The following is a 12,740-nucleotide window of genomic DNA, read 5'->3' as shown; positions in this document are numbered from 1 at the left end:
AACGAAAAGGAATTTTTGATCGTTAAGCTTTTCCTCCAGTATTATGCATCTTCGTTTCACTTGTCACCGAGGTATTGTTACTATTTCTACCTTTTATCAGGGTAATTATCCAATATCCAAAATAGCTTTTAATGGTAAGATGTATCTCTCCACGTATCTGTATACACATGCATTCATCATGTATATATTATTTTTCAGGTAATATTTTTATTTTATAAAAAATCACAAATATAACTTAAATTAGTTAAAATTGTTACATGAGAAATCCCATTCTCTATGATTTTTCTGCCAATGAATTTTATCAATTTTGATTTTTATTTGGCACATTCAATAATGGATTCATATCCGTTAATGATTAGAACTCTAGTCTCTAGTGATTATTTAAACTACAGGGACAAAATGGTCGGAGTCAGCTCGAGTATTCACAATCGTAAACTCATGTGACCAAACAATCTGGCCAGCGATAACACCCGGAGAAAACTTCAACGGCGGAGGATTCGAGCTCAAACCGGGCCAATCCATAGTCTTCAACGCGCCAGTAGGCTGGTCAGGTCGAATATGGGGACGAACCGGCTGCAATTTCGACAAAACCGGAACCGGAACATGCGAAACCGGTTCATGCGGCTCGACCCTAAAATGCTCAGCCTCCGGAAAACCACCAGCTTCACTCGCCGAGTTCACGTTAGCCGCATTGGATTTCTACGACGTGAGTCTCGTCGACGGGTTTAATCTTCCGATGTCCGTGACTCCGATGAACGGAAAGGGAAACTGTAGTGTCGCCGGCTGTGTGGCTGACCTGAGATCAAAGTGTCCGCCGGAGCTTGCCGTGAAATCTAAGGGGAAAGTGGTTTCGTGTAGGAGTGCTTGTGATGTGTTCGATAGAGATGAGTATTGTTGTAGAGGAGTTTATGGGAATCCTGTTACGTGTCGACCAACAAATTACTCGAAAATGTTCAAGGAAGCTTGTCCTACTGCTTATAGCTATGCTTATGATGATCCGACCAGTATCTTCACTTGTTCCGGCACTGATTACGTCATCTCTTTCTGTTCCTCCAAGTTTGTGTCTTATCCTTTTTCTTTTGGTGTTTATATTTGTTTTTGACATATATTTATACATATTTTAAAACTCAAAACACATTAATTTCTATAACATTTTAACATTTAAAAGAAAACCAATAATTTTAAGTCTGGACCCCAAAACATTACTTGTGTGCTTCATATATGTTAAACCAAAAAAACATTATTAATATTTGTGTTTACATTTATAGCTATAATACATTTTAGGCTAAAGTAAATGTTATAATCCTTTGCTAATTTCAAATGCAGAGGTAACCAAAACCAAGCAATCTTTTGCACCCAAAAACTAGCAATCTTGGCCACCTAATCTTTGTGTTTGATTCTGTATTTCTCTTTTGATTTTGTATGTTTAATTTGATTGTTATTGTGTATGTGTACAGGAAGAAGCCGGTGTGTACGTACCATGATAACAAGTTGGCATGCAGCGATGGTTCTGGTTCAGGTGGATTCAGGACGATGACTGGGAGATTGTGGCTTATATTGATGTTGTCTCTTTTTGCTTTTATCTACTCTTAGTTCTTTTTTTTCGAGGAAAAATCCTCAGGTCACGAAGCCACGTTAAATTCAAAGATAAAATGTCCCTCTCGAAAATCATCTTTCAGTATTATGAGTCATATTGTATGATCCAATAAAGATAAAAAATCAATTTTTGATAAAAGAAGAGAACCAAAAGGAAAACTGTCTTTTTTTTTTCAAACAAATCAGGAAAATTACATCGTAATATTTCAAAACATAATGTTTTCAACCTAATCTCATAGCTCTCAAGACTGCTGCTATGTACATGATCCGTTTCAGTTCCAATCAAAACCATCATTAGAGAGCTTATTATATCTTTATTCTCTTCTTATTCCCCATTTTGCTTTGGCCTCATGGATCATCATCATCATCTACTCTTCTCTTCTGTACTGACTATGACGCACTTTTCTGTGACCGTCTCTGATGCTTCTGGGAATCCCTTGCCACGTCAGCTTACAGCTGTGAGCTCCAACTTCCAAGCTGTAACTAAACTTCTTAGCCTGTACACCGGCGCCATGCTGGTCTTGGCTATGTGCATATTCAGATTTTCCATCTGGCTCATTTGTTACCGTTGTTTCAGAAGGCTCCCCAACTTTATGCTTTTCTCTGAAAATGACACGAGCACATCAGTAGTTTGTTTCCTTCCAGAACCACCAATACCTAATGTTTCATTTCTTTTTTCCTGGCAGACGACTGTACAACTGACGGGTTGATCTTGGACAACAACATCTCATTTTATTTCCAAACCGATGTAATTTTGGATCCTGACGATTCACCAACCTTAACCTCAATTGGAACAGAATATATATATATATATATATATGCACAGGTAATATATTCTACAAGCAATGATTATCCTTGGGATATAATATCATTTAAGGCAACACTGGCGCAGCATAATGCTCAGGAAGATAATGGGTAAGAGCGGGTCCAACATCTCAAGCTTCCCACACAAGTCTTATTACCGGAGGCAGATAATGCTCAGCTATTGACCAGAGAGAGAGAGTGATTTACGCAGACCCTTCATCAAAACTTTCCTTAGTTCCCTAACCAGAAGTTGTTTGCATTTATGTAAATTTCTATTACCTCGTCTGTATGAAGTTGGCTGAGATATGGATGATTGTGATATATATTCCGAAGCTCCATCACTGAGTTGTGCACTGCACGCGACTGTAAAAAGAAAACTAACTAAGAAACAACTGAATACACAATACGCAGAGCACAAAACAGCACCTTCATGTTTCCAAGCGAATCCTCAACCCTCTTCATTAAAAGTTTCTTCTGATATGCAGAAGCCTCGCACTCTATCTTTTCATTGTCAACCTACCAAAATAAATTTAGATGATAAGAGTTAAATTAAAAGATCCTACCCGATCACTAAAATAATGATGAGACTGGAAGTGAGAGAACAAATCTCTTAAGTATCAAAACATAGTAAATTCGTAACTTGTAAAATAAAAGATAAAAAGCTCTCTATTCAACATATACTTTTACAAAACTAGTTTGAGGACATTTTTCTAGTCAATACAGTGGCTGGAGAAGGAACCTCTGGTAGTTGAGTTTTCAACGAATACGAGCGACATGAGAAAACGGCTCATGAGCTGCTTTTGGAACAGTTTTTTTGGCGGTGGTGTGAGGTAGTCCAAAAACATTCCAAAAGCACAGATTCTCGTCTCCTGCAGCTGAAACTACAGTACAACCATCTGGACTCTGGGTCATAGATAGAACTCTTGACGTATGACCAGAGAGCTCAGCCATTTTCACCATCGACGGGTACTTCCACAGTGTGAGCTGAGACCCATGTGAGCAAAGCAGCTCTCTTTGATTGTTGCTCCACAAGAGAGAAGAGACTTGGGAAGCAGTGTCAAGCGAATTCAAGCAAGCCCCTGTGCGAGTGTTCCAGAACTTGATCTTCCTATCTTCTGCACCACCGCCAGATGCAAGCAAATCGCTTTGGAAAGGACACCAAGCGAGAGCCTTAACTGCAGATGTATGCCCCCTGAGCCTGTGCAGCCACTGCGTACTAGTAGAACGATCCCATATATGTACTAGACGGTCGTTTCCGCCGCTAGCTAGTTGCTGACCAGATGCTGACCACTTGAGCCCACAGACCTCTTGAGTGTGACCCTTGTAAGTAGACACAGGGTATGACATGAACCGCACATCGTTGTTGAAGATACGTCCGTCCATTCCTCCGGTTGTCAATATATGAGTGTTCCAGGCCAAGGACCCAACTCGTGTGTGGTGGAAGCCTTGCAATGTTCTCAGTAGAGTCTTGGTTACACAGTCCCAAATGTGAACTTGACCATTGTTGAGCCCAACTCCAAGGTTGATACCATCATGCGCCCAGTTTAGACTTGTGACAGGTCCTTGGTCTTCACCATACGTGACAAGCGTAGTCACGGAGCCAGTGGAAGCATCCCAGAGACAAACAGAGTTGGCCAAGGCAACGGCTAGGACATTAGCACTGCTCCAGTCGAGAACGTTGAGATAGAAGTCATCCACAAGGCCAGGAGCATCCAAAGTTCTCTCGGGACGCTGAGGAATGCGTCGAGGAGGCTCATGCTGATGCTGATGCTGATGGTGAAGAGAAGTAGAAGAAGGTGGTTTGTTGGTGAATGCGAGGATTCGAGTTCGGTTAAGACCCATAGTCTCAGCCAATTGCTTTCTATAAGCTTTTCTGGATGAACTGACCTCTTCTTCTTCTTCTCTTTCTTCCATAAGAGCCAAGTGAGCATAGTCGAAATCCATGGCTGCTCTGTTCGGTATGAATCTGTCAAACTTTAAGAACAAAACAAAAAAAAAACAAACAAACAAGTCAGTACAACAAACTCGATTCAGAAAAAGAAGGATCAAAACCCTAATTTGAAGAAACTTACTTTTTCCTTCTTGGAGTTGCTCACGGGAAGGAACCTGCGTTGGAGAACTATTCGACAAGTGTTCATTGCTCTCTCTCTCTCTCTCTCTCTCTCTCACGTTTTGTTCGTTGCTTTTTCGGGAAGAAAAAAGAAAGAAACAAGTAATAGCTTTAATCACCTCGTTGCACCACCTCTATTTATAACCCGCCTCATTAACCGACACTCAACAAATATAAGGAAATAACTCAATTTTACTATTTTGTGATAAAAAAAAAAAGGAAATAACTAAACGTTTGTTCTTTGCGCAGGATTTCGGGAGAATAATCTATTTTGCCCCAATCAAAACAAATTATTCTCAGTTTCCCTCTTTTAAATTCTCTTCCACAATTTACCATTTTCTTTTTCTATTTTTTTTTTTTTCTCTTTCTGTAGGTGAGTCCCAAACTTTTTTAATACTTATTAATCTTTGAATTTTTCTTGGGTTTATCTTTGGGATGAATATGTTGGTTCACAAACCATTAATAAGTTACCAACTCATATCTAGTTTTTAATTAAAAAAAAAAGAAAACCATGTAGCATTCTCAACTTCTTGAGGATTAGACTTGACATTAACGGTGGTTGAAAGTGCAACCACTATGCATATCGACTTTATGATCGTCTTTGAGATGCTCAACAAGGGATGGAATGTCTCCGGTCACTGAACACTCAACCTGCAGTGCTGCTCGTACCGGCATGAAACCTCCAACGATTCCGCAACCTTCTCGAGAGCCAAGCATCTTATGTTGCCGAGCTCGTAACGGCATGTAGGGCGCACGTGTTCTGCACTTGTTGTTTGCAGCTTGAACATAACGTGTGGCCATTGGGACATTATGGGAAAATTAACAAACCTAGATGTCAACGTTAACTACACAAAAGTAAGTTGAGTGTCGGAGAAAGAGTAGAACAGTCGCACACACACCTGATTAATTGGAGGATACATGAGATTTGTGCAAACCGGACATTCGAGAAGCTCATGAACACCATTTCCCTTTTCAAGTTTTGTCTGTTTCATGTTCATATGTTTTGTGTAATCAGGAGAATTCTCTTAGATATGGGATCATATATATATATATATCATTGCATGTAACTCTACTTCTCTGTCTATAAAGTTTAAAAACTGAAGCTTTCTATTGCCTAAAGATCTAACAGTGATTTATTCTTGTCAACAATACTCAAGATTGCTGATGTATCTGTATTCATGTCTGCAGATGGGATCGGGATCAATCCCCAACAGGCGCAGGTGACATTTTTGAGTTCTTGAATTGGCTTTTACTCGTGCTCTTTCTTTTTTACTTTTATTTGTTTGTGTAGCTCATTCTAAGCTCACTTATTGTCAATCTCTTAAGTGGAAAGCTAATGTGTGTTTGTTTGTTTGATGGCAGGATACGTATTCCTGAAGCATGGATCTGAACTAAGACTCATCCCCCGTGATAGAGTTGGAGCTGCGTTTTGTTATTGATCCAATGAATCTTGTAAACCGAATGAGTGAAACACAGTACCAGAAACATATTAAAAACTTTTGACATATTGAAATGGTTATTGTACAACTTCCTTTTTTAGACAAGCAAGGGAACTGGATCTGGTTTAAAGTTATATCTTTGGGTCTAATTCATGGTTATGTCTTACATTTATATCGTCCATGTTGTGCACTACACAAAGCTCGAGCATCTCTTTGAATGTTTACTTACTCATTAGGCTAGCGATTTATTTTTGTCTAGTCCGTGCGGTGCGTTTACGCTGTTATATCCGGTAGTACACTCTAGCCAACATTATTGGATCCTTGTCGGGCTGATTAATTATAGTCGATAATGCTAAAGGCTGAAGGCAGGCTCCAACAAAGCCACGTCGATTCTTTCCTTTCTAGGGAATAAGAAGCTCAATATTTTCGTTTATCAGTGTAGGCCCCAACGGGCCTAAACTATAATCAACTGACCGGCGATAAGAATTCGAGTAGAAATCACTTTGTATCTAGTCTGAAGAGAAATTCATCTTTGTTACTATAAATAGAAACGTCACACTTTGACCTAAATGCAAATTATCTTCCATTTTTAAAAACGTTTCGTGCGTCCCACGTAAACCTCGCATTTTTAAAAAATGTCCCCTATCGAAAATCATCTTTCAGTATTATGAGTTATATTGTATGATGATCCAATAAAGATAAAAACCAATTTTTGATATAAGAACAGAACCAAAAGGAAAACTATCTTTATTTTTCCAACAAATCAGGAAAATTACAAGACTGAAGGAGTTTGTAATATTTCAAAACATAATGTTTTCAACCTGATCACGGGGAGATTTTGATCTCATAGCTCTCAAGACTTTGCTATGTACATCATCCGTTTCAGTTCCAATTAAAATCATCATTACAGAGCCTATATGAAACATCATTTGGAATCATCTACTCTTCTCTCCAAAACCGTCGTGACTATCACGGACCTTCCTGTGACCGTCTCTGATGCTTCTGGGAATCCCTTGCCACGTCAGCTTACGGCTGTGAGCAGACGCAGCAACCTGCTGCAACAACAGAGCAAGTGCTTTGAGGCAACAGCTTAAACTTCAAAGGTTTCAGCTTGAGCTGGATATGAGTTCTGCTCTCGCCTCTCGCAAACATGATTGGCTCCTTCAATCTCAGTTCTTTCGTTTGAAGTATCTTTGCGGTACTCTGCTATGTTGTACTTTTCAGTTTGTTTGATGTGATGCATTTACAATTTGCACACAAAAGCTTGAAAATGGTCTTTGTTCTTGTATTCTGAATATGCAGTAGTATATCTTGTTGGTTTGAATAGTTTCAGGTGAATTGGAACCAAAGACGTTAGAAAAGTAGCAAAGACACTTCCCTTTTCCTCACGTATGGCACTGTTGGATAATTAATTAGTGTTGTTTTTTTTGTAGGCTATACTTGATCACGGTCTGTGAAACAATTCCAATCACGTTGAGAAAATCTTGGAAGCTAAAAACAAGCATAGTGGAACAGAATGAGTAGGCTAAGAGCAAAATGTTGCTGGGAAACAACAACAATTAAAACTACTTTGGTCAAATTCGGTTTTGGAATGTGAATTAGGAAGCGGTTCAAAGAAGAAGAGATTAGAGGAAGTGAAACTGATGGGTTGTCAAATAATTTTCTAATCAATAGCGCTACTACACAGGCCATGCCAAAGGTACAAAAGAAAACAACTAGTATCAAAAGAATCTTCAAATTTCACAAATAGTGAAAAAAGAAAGTAAGCAAATGTAATCTTAACTCTCAAGCCTAAAACACAAACATTGGTAATAACGTGGAGTATGTACTCTCCGTGATATGATATCCACTCGTCCCTCTTTGTATCATCGTCAACTTTTTTTTACGCCTATGATCCCTACTTTTCAGAGTGTGAAGAGTTCCCAAACGGTCACCTCATGGACATCAATGTTCGAATCCTCCTCTCCCTCTCAGCTCTCTGCGCACTTGGTGTGCTTTTCAGCTTCTCAAGCTCTTCCGTCAGATAAATCCCCACTTGATCTATATAGTTGAGGAGCTCTGGAGTGAGGGCCTCCTCTCCATCAGATAATTCCTCTTTGAGTGAGAGCAACTTCTGCTGAACCCAAGCGATGGAAGAGGGGTGGTTGACTCCAGCGGATGCAACAGCACTGGCCACAGAATACCTGAGCTCGAGCTGAGCCAGTGGTACACGGTCAACTGCTCTCCTTCTCTCAGTACCCGCCTGCAGAATGGACTATGGCTAAACAGGCAAGCCTTACGCAAAAGTCGTTGTTAAAAGCAAGTGAGGCGAGTCTAACCCTAACAACAGCAGTATCAAGGAGGGGCCTTGGGCCAACCACTGCTCTCCTTCTCTCAGTACCCACCTGCACAAAAGATTACGGCTAAACAAGCAAGCCTTAAGCAAAATTGGTTGTTAAAATTCAGTGAAGCTAGGCTAACCCTATTCACATCAGTGATATCAGCGAGGGCCCTCCTTGAAGGTGAAGCACGAGGACGAGTACGAGTACGAGGACGAGGCCTTCCACGCCGCCAAATACCACCTCTTGCTTGCACAGTCCATGTAGTTTCATCGTCAACGAAGATCCTTCCGCGCTGTCTGTTGAGAAACAATGATGCAAAATCAATTTGTCGTTCGAGTCTATCGCGCCCTTCCGCCATCTCCGCTTCTGCAAATTGGTTAACTAGACGGTTAGAATCAATTGATCTTTTTGGGTCTAACCAAAAAAAATAAACCGATTCGAACTAAACCCTAATTTCATTCCTAGCTTTCCATAAACTCATCGAACCTAGTTCTCTACGATCCTATGATCCTAGTAAAAGAGCAATCGGTGGTTCATCGAGATTTTTACCTTTGATATATGTTTACTCTAATCGCTTGGTGTTATGTGAGAGAGAGACGTTGAGACTTTAGAGACACACACGCGAGGCTCTCCTCTGGTTTGGTTTAAATACATTTGAAAACAAGCTGTCCCTAACGGGTATATTTTTTCTTCAAATTACTATTACCTTTCAAAAACGAGTAATGATTTTTGAAACTGTTTTGTTTTTTTTTTTTTTTTTTTTGATAATCTAGGTAATCCGGACACTCCGGAGGGAACACGGCTAGCGCCTAAGTACACCTCCGCAGAAGGCATCCTTGAAGACAGCCCTTTTCACTTGTTTGTTTTTTGTTATTTTGTTTTTTTTTTTGTTTTTGCTAATAATGTAAACTAGGCTAAGATCTGCATAATGCGCGGGATAAACATTTTATATATAAATAATAATTTATATATTATTATTTATTTTATGTTTTTTAAATATTATAAAATAATAAAATAATAAATATATATTGAAATATTGAAAAATCGGTAATATTACATATATAATTAAATTGGCTTGCGCATATAAATCAAACAATGACTATTGTTTATTAACGATAATTTTATGGTAAATAAATAAAAAATCAATTTTATCCATTTTATATAATATAATTAAATTTAAATGATATTAACATAGATATGAAATATATTTTTAGTAAAGTTGTTCATTAAACAAAGGTTTTAATCATATGGTTTTATGATTCTTGTCATCTTATAGCAAAAATTTAAACCATTAATAACTTTTTAATTTGAGATGTCTAATAGTTTTAGTAATTTATAAATATTTTTAATTGAATGCAAAATTAAAATATTAGTTAAGTTCTCAATATTTGTTCAATGCATATATCAATTTATAATTTGTATTTTATATGATATGTAGTTTAATTAAATGATGTATATATATATATTAATAATAACACTTATTAAATAAGACTTCTTACTCATGTAGTTTATAACTATTTATATCTTATTATACCAAAAATTTAAATCATTGATAATAAAATTTTGTTTGAGACTTTTAACAGTTTAGTAATTTATATTTTTTTTTAAAATTCAAAATACAACATATACGAAAAAAATCTAATTTTTTATTATATGGTTAATGAAATTGTGTAATATGTTTTAATAAAAAAGATTTAAACAAAAATGATTGAGTGTATACAAATTGTTAGCAAATCTTTGTTATTGAAAATCATTAATTGCTATATATATATTTTAATAGCATTAGGTAATTATGTAGCTTTATTTAAGGAAAGAATGAAGAATAACTTTTAATACTAATAAATGATTTTGTGATCAGTTTAATGAAAACTATAGTTTATATTTAGATAGACCCATTTAATTTTTTAAAGACTCGAAAATCATTTTCATGATGACACGTGTATGATTCAAATGTTGTAATTCTCTTTTAATATATAGGGGATTTCATTACTAATAATAAACCGGAAACTCCTTTGCCTCCCCCTTTGCAAACCGGAAACTCCTTTTCCTCTGAAACCTCTACCCAGCGGTAAAGGCGAGACAAACAGTCAAGATGGCCACAGTTAGTGACTACCTGATCTTTGGACAGGTCCATGCATATATAGCAATCGAAAAAGCTCCCTTCGCTTCCAACACTCTTCTTAACAACCATTTTCTCCTCATTTACATTGTCTTCTTCCATCACTTTGTTCCCATTCTCACACTTCTTCGAGTCCTCGTTCATTTACATTCGCTTATTTTACTTTTAATTTAATATAATAACCAATCATAGGAAGTCTCAAGCGTTGTCTTCACGTCTTGCACGTCCTCTCTGGACCGGATCATATTACTAACTTATCTTTTGTAATCATTATTCATCTATACTATACTAAAAGGGGGATATAAACTCCTCTTAGAGTGTCCACATAAGCACAAAAAATCGTCCAATCAGAGAGTCCGAAGTTGCCACGTCATCTCATTTATTTTTTCGTAAAAAATGAAAAAACATTACAAAGGAAAGGATCGAACCCGGGTTAGTATGACATAAATATAGGGCAGATACCACTAAGCCATTGAAACTTTCTTGGACACATATACAAGAATCACTAAATATGTAATCATACTCTTATGTACATTTACCAATGTTTTTAAACCCGACCCGGACACCAAACCGGACGACTTACCGGCTCACTGGGTCACTGGATCGACCGGGGATGAACCGCGGGTTAATAAATAAATTAATTTTATTAAATAATAATATATTAGCTATAAATATATAAAAACTAAACTTTGGATATGTATACATTTTATGTTTAAAAAGTATTTAAAAATATTTATGAATATATATATAATATTCATAAATATTTAAATAAGTGAATATAATCATTCAGTCTTTAAACTTTTAAAAGAAAAAAAAAATATTTTGAATGAAGATCTTAAAAAGTTGGAACTTGAGATTGAAAATCTTAATGTCTAATGTGAATAATAAATAAAACTTCAAATTCAAAATAAACTAAAAATAAAAGATCATTGTAATAAATTGTCAATAACAGAAATAAACTAACACCAAATCACATCAACTAATTTTGGTTCTCTCTACCATCGTTCATTTCATTTTCTTCTGGTGGCATAATGAAATCTTGATCAAAATTTAAAAATCAAAAATATAAAACCGAAAAGGAAAATCTAACTTTTTTCGTCAGCACCTAACTTCTTAATTGGAAACTTAGAATATAAAACATAATTTAAAAACTAAAAAAAAAGTAAAAGTTATTTATTGGTCCAACCGGTATCGGATTCTGGGTTTTAGTGGGTTTTTGTGGGTTTTTGCGGGTTTCTAAATATTGGGTTTCGTGTTATATAATAAATATATATTATTTACTGATAATAAAAATATAGTTATTCATCTATCACAAATATCTATGCAAATATGTGAATCAAGTACAACAATCAAACAACATAATGATTTTCACAAAGAAAATTTAAAAATATATTTATGTTATGTAGTCTTATTTTATATTCTTTAAATAATGTAATATAATATTATACATTATTTTTTTAGAATTGAAAAATACATATATATCAGTTAGACAAATTAAGCGATAATTAGACAAATTTGATTTTTTTTGCGAGCCAAAAGTTTATTATTAAATTAGCATCAGTTATTTCAAGATGTTTAAGAAAGGATGGACAAAAAAATAGGATGAACATAAATGATATATGAACTATAAATAGTACTTTGTAAAGCTGACTTAGATAACACATCTGCAAATCCATTTCCAGTGCTTTTTGATGCCTAAATTCAGTTTCTTCAGAGCAGTTGTTCCACAAAGAGATCGTATGAGATATTGTTTTGATATTCAGATTTGTTTCTTGACTGTTAAGAAGATTGATAACTGTAAAAATGTCTCATTCGAATATGATATGTCTATAACCGAATCCCCAACATCAGACAAGTTTATTTTAAAATTAAATAATTTTATTTTTCTTATATTATATAATAAATATATATTATTTACTGATAATAAAAATGTAATTATTCATCTATCACAAATAACTATGCAAATATGTGAATCAAGTAGAACAATCAAACCACATAATGATTTTCACAAAGAAAATTTAAAAAATATATTTATGTTATGTAGTCTTATTTTATATTATTTAAATAATATAATACAATATTATGCATTATTTTTTAGAATTGAGAAATACATATAGTATCTTATCCGCGCGTAGCGCGGTTAAAAAATCTAGTATTTCTAAAGTCTAAAAGTTCTTCTAACATATCATCTGCTTGAATTCACAATTAATCATTTTGGTAATGTAACAACATGTCTTATCTTTGGTAATGTCTTAAACCTGCTATGATTCGGTAACATTAGTTAGTCAGAATCTCACTAAGCCACGTTAAATTTCTGTGTTGATTTTTTTTTTCTTTTTTGCGATTGTTCG

General features: G+C 35.7%; 3 protein-coding genes across 7 annotated transcripts; 1 reads left to right on the top strand and 2 right to left on the bottom strand.

The window, feature by feature from the left end:
- Nucleotides 1–388: 388 nt before the first annotated feature.
- LOC125601267 (pathogenesis-related thaumatin-like protein 3.5) lies at nt 389–1,657 on the top strand (the record flags this gene model as incomplete). Its single annotated transcript, XM_048773531.1, has 2 exons — nt 389–1,056; nt 1,458–1,657. Coding segments are annotated over 2 exons (804 nt in total), but the record flags the coding sequence as incomplete, so codon positions are not given.
- Nucleotides 1,658–2,097: 440 nt separating this feature from the next.
- LOC125601268 (cell division cycle 20.2, cofactor of APC complex-like) lies at nt 2,098–4,590 on the bottom strand. 4 transcript variants are annotated; one of them, XR_007334155.1, is made up of 5 exons: nt 4,473–4,561; nt 3,140–4,374; nt 2,827–2,916; nt 2,680–2,763; nt 2,098–2,199 (listed from the first exon to the last, which is right to left on the bottom strand). XR_007334155.1 is itself a non-coding variant. In XM_048773532.1 (3 exons), exons 1-2 carry the CDS (start codon nt 4,536–4,538, stop codon nt 3,157–3,159), a joined length of 1,284 nt encoding a protein of 427 aa, XP_048629489.1. In that variant the 5' UTR covers nt 4,539–4,590; the 3' UTR covers nt 2,595–2,916; nt 3,140–3,156. The 4 variants fall into 4 exon arrangements, 2 of the variants coding, with proteins under 2 accessions (XP_048629489.1, XP_048629490.1); XR_007334156.1 differs by having other exon boundaries at nt 2,680–2,916; XM_048773532.1 differs by lacking the exon at nt 2,098–2,199 and having other exon boundaries at nt 2,595–2,916; nt 4,473–4,590.
- A 341-nt stretch (nt 4,591–4,931) lies between these two features.
- On the bottom strand, nt 4,932–11,798 carry LOC125601269 (protein POLYCHOME-like). Of its 2 annotated transcripts, XM_048773534.1 has the most exons (4): nt 8,820–11,798; nt 8,410–8,636; nt 8,268–8,333; nt 4,932–8,191 (listed from the first exon to the last, which is right to left on the bottom strand). In XM_048773534.1, the coding sequence occupies exons 2-4, from the start codon at nt 8,626–8,628 to the stop codon at nt 7,880–7,882; spliced, it is 597 nt and encodes a 198-aa protein (XP_048629491.1). In that variant the 5' UTR covers nt 8,629–8,636; nt 8,820–11,798; the 3' UTR covers nt 4,932–7,879. The 2 variants fall into 2 exon arrangements, with proteins under 2 accessions (XP_048629491.1, XP_048629492.1); XM_048773535.1 differs by having other exon boundaries at nt 8,410–11,798.
- Between the last annotated feature and the right edge of the window lie 942 nt (nt 11,799–12,740).

This window comes from Brassica napus, unplaced genomic scaffold, assembly GCF_020379485.1.
Source record: "Brassica napus cultivar Da-Ae unplaced genomic scaffold, Da-Ae ScsIHWf_249;HRSCAF=419, whole genome shotgun sequence".
Lineage (NCBI taxonomy): Eukaryota > Viridiplantae > Streptophyta > Magnoliopsida > Brassicales > Brassicaceae > Brassica > Brassica napus.
The sequence above is the reverse complement of the archived record's forward strand: the minus strand, read 5'-3'. Positions and strand labels throughout refer to the sequence as shown.

Bases quoted from the DNA above. Each gene is read 5' to 3' on its own strand.
- LOC125601268 (XM_048773532.1), bottom strand. From the start codon at position 4,538: ATGAACACTTGTCGAATAGTTCTCCAACGCAGGTTCCTTCCCGTGAGC. The intron at 4,375-4,472 runs GTAAGTTTCTTC...TTGTTCTTAAAG, and splicing joins GCAACTCCAAGAAGGAAAAA to TTTGACAGATTCATACCGAA.
- LOC125601269 (XM_048773535.1), bottom strand. From the start codon at position 8,628: ATGGCGGAAGGGCGCGATAGACTCGAACGACAAATTGATTTTGCATCA. The intron at 8,334-8,409 runs GTTAGCCTAGCT...TCTTTTGTGCAG, and splicing joins ATATCACTGATGTGAATAGG to GTGGGTACTGAGAGAAGGAG. The intron at 8,192-8,267 runs GTTAGACTCGCC...TCCATTCTGCAG, and splicing joins TTGATACTGCTGTTGTTAGG to GCGGGTACTGAGAGAAGGAG.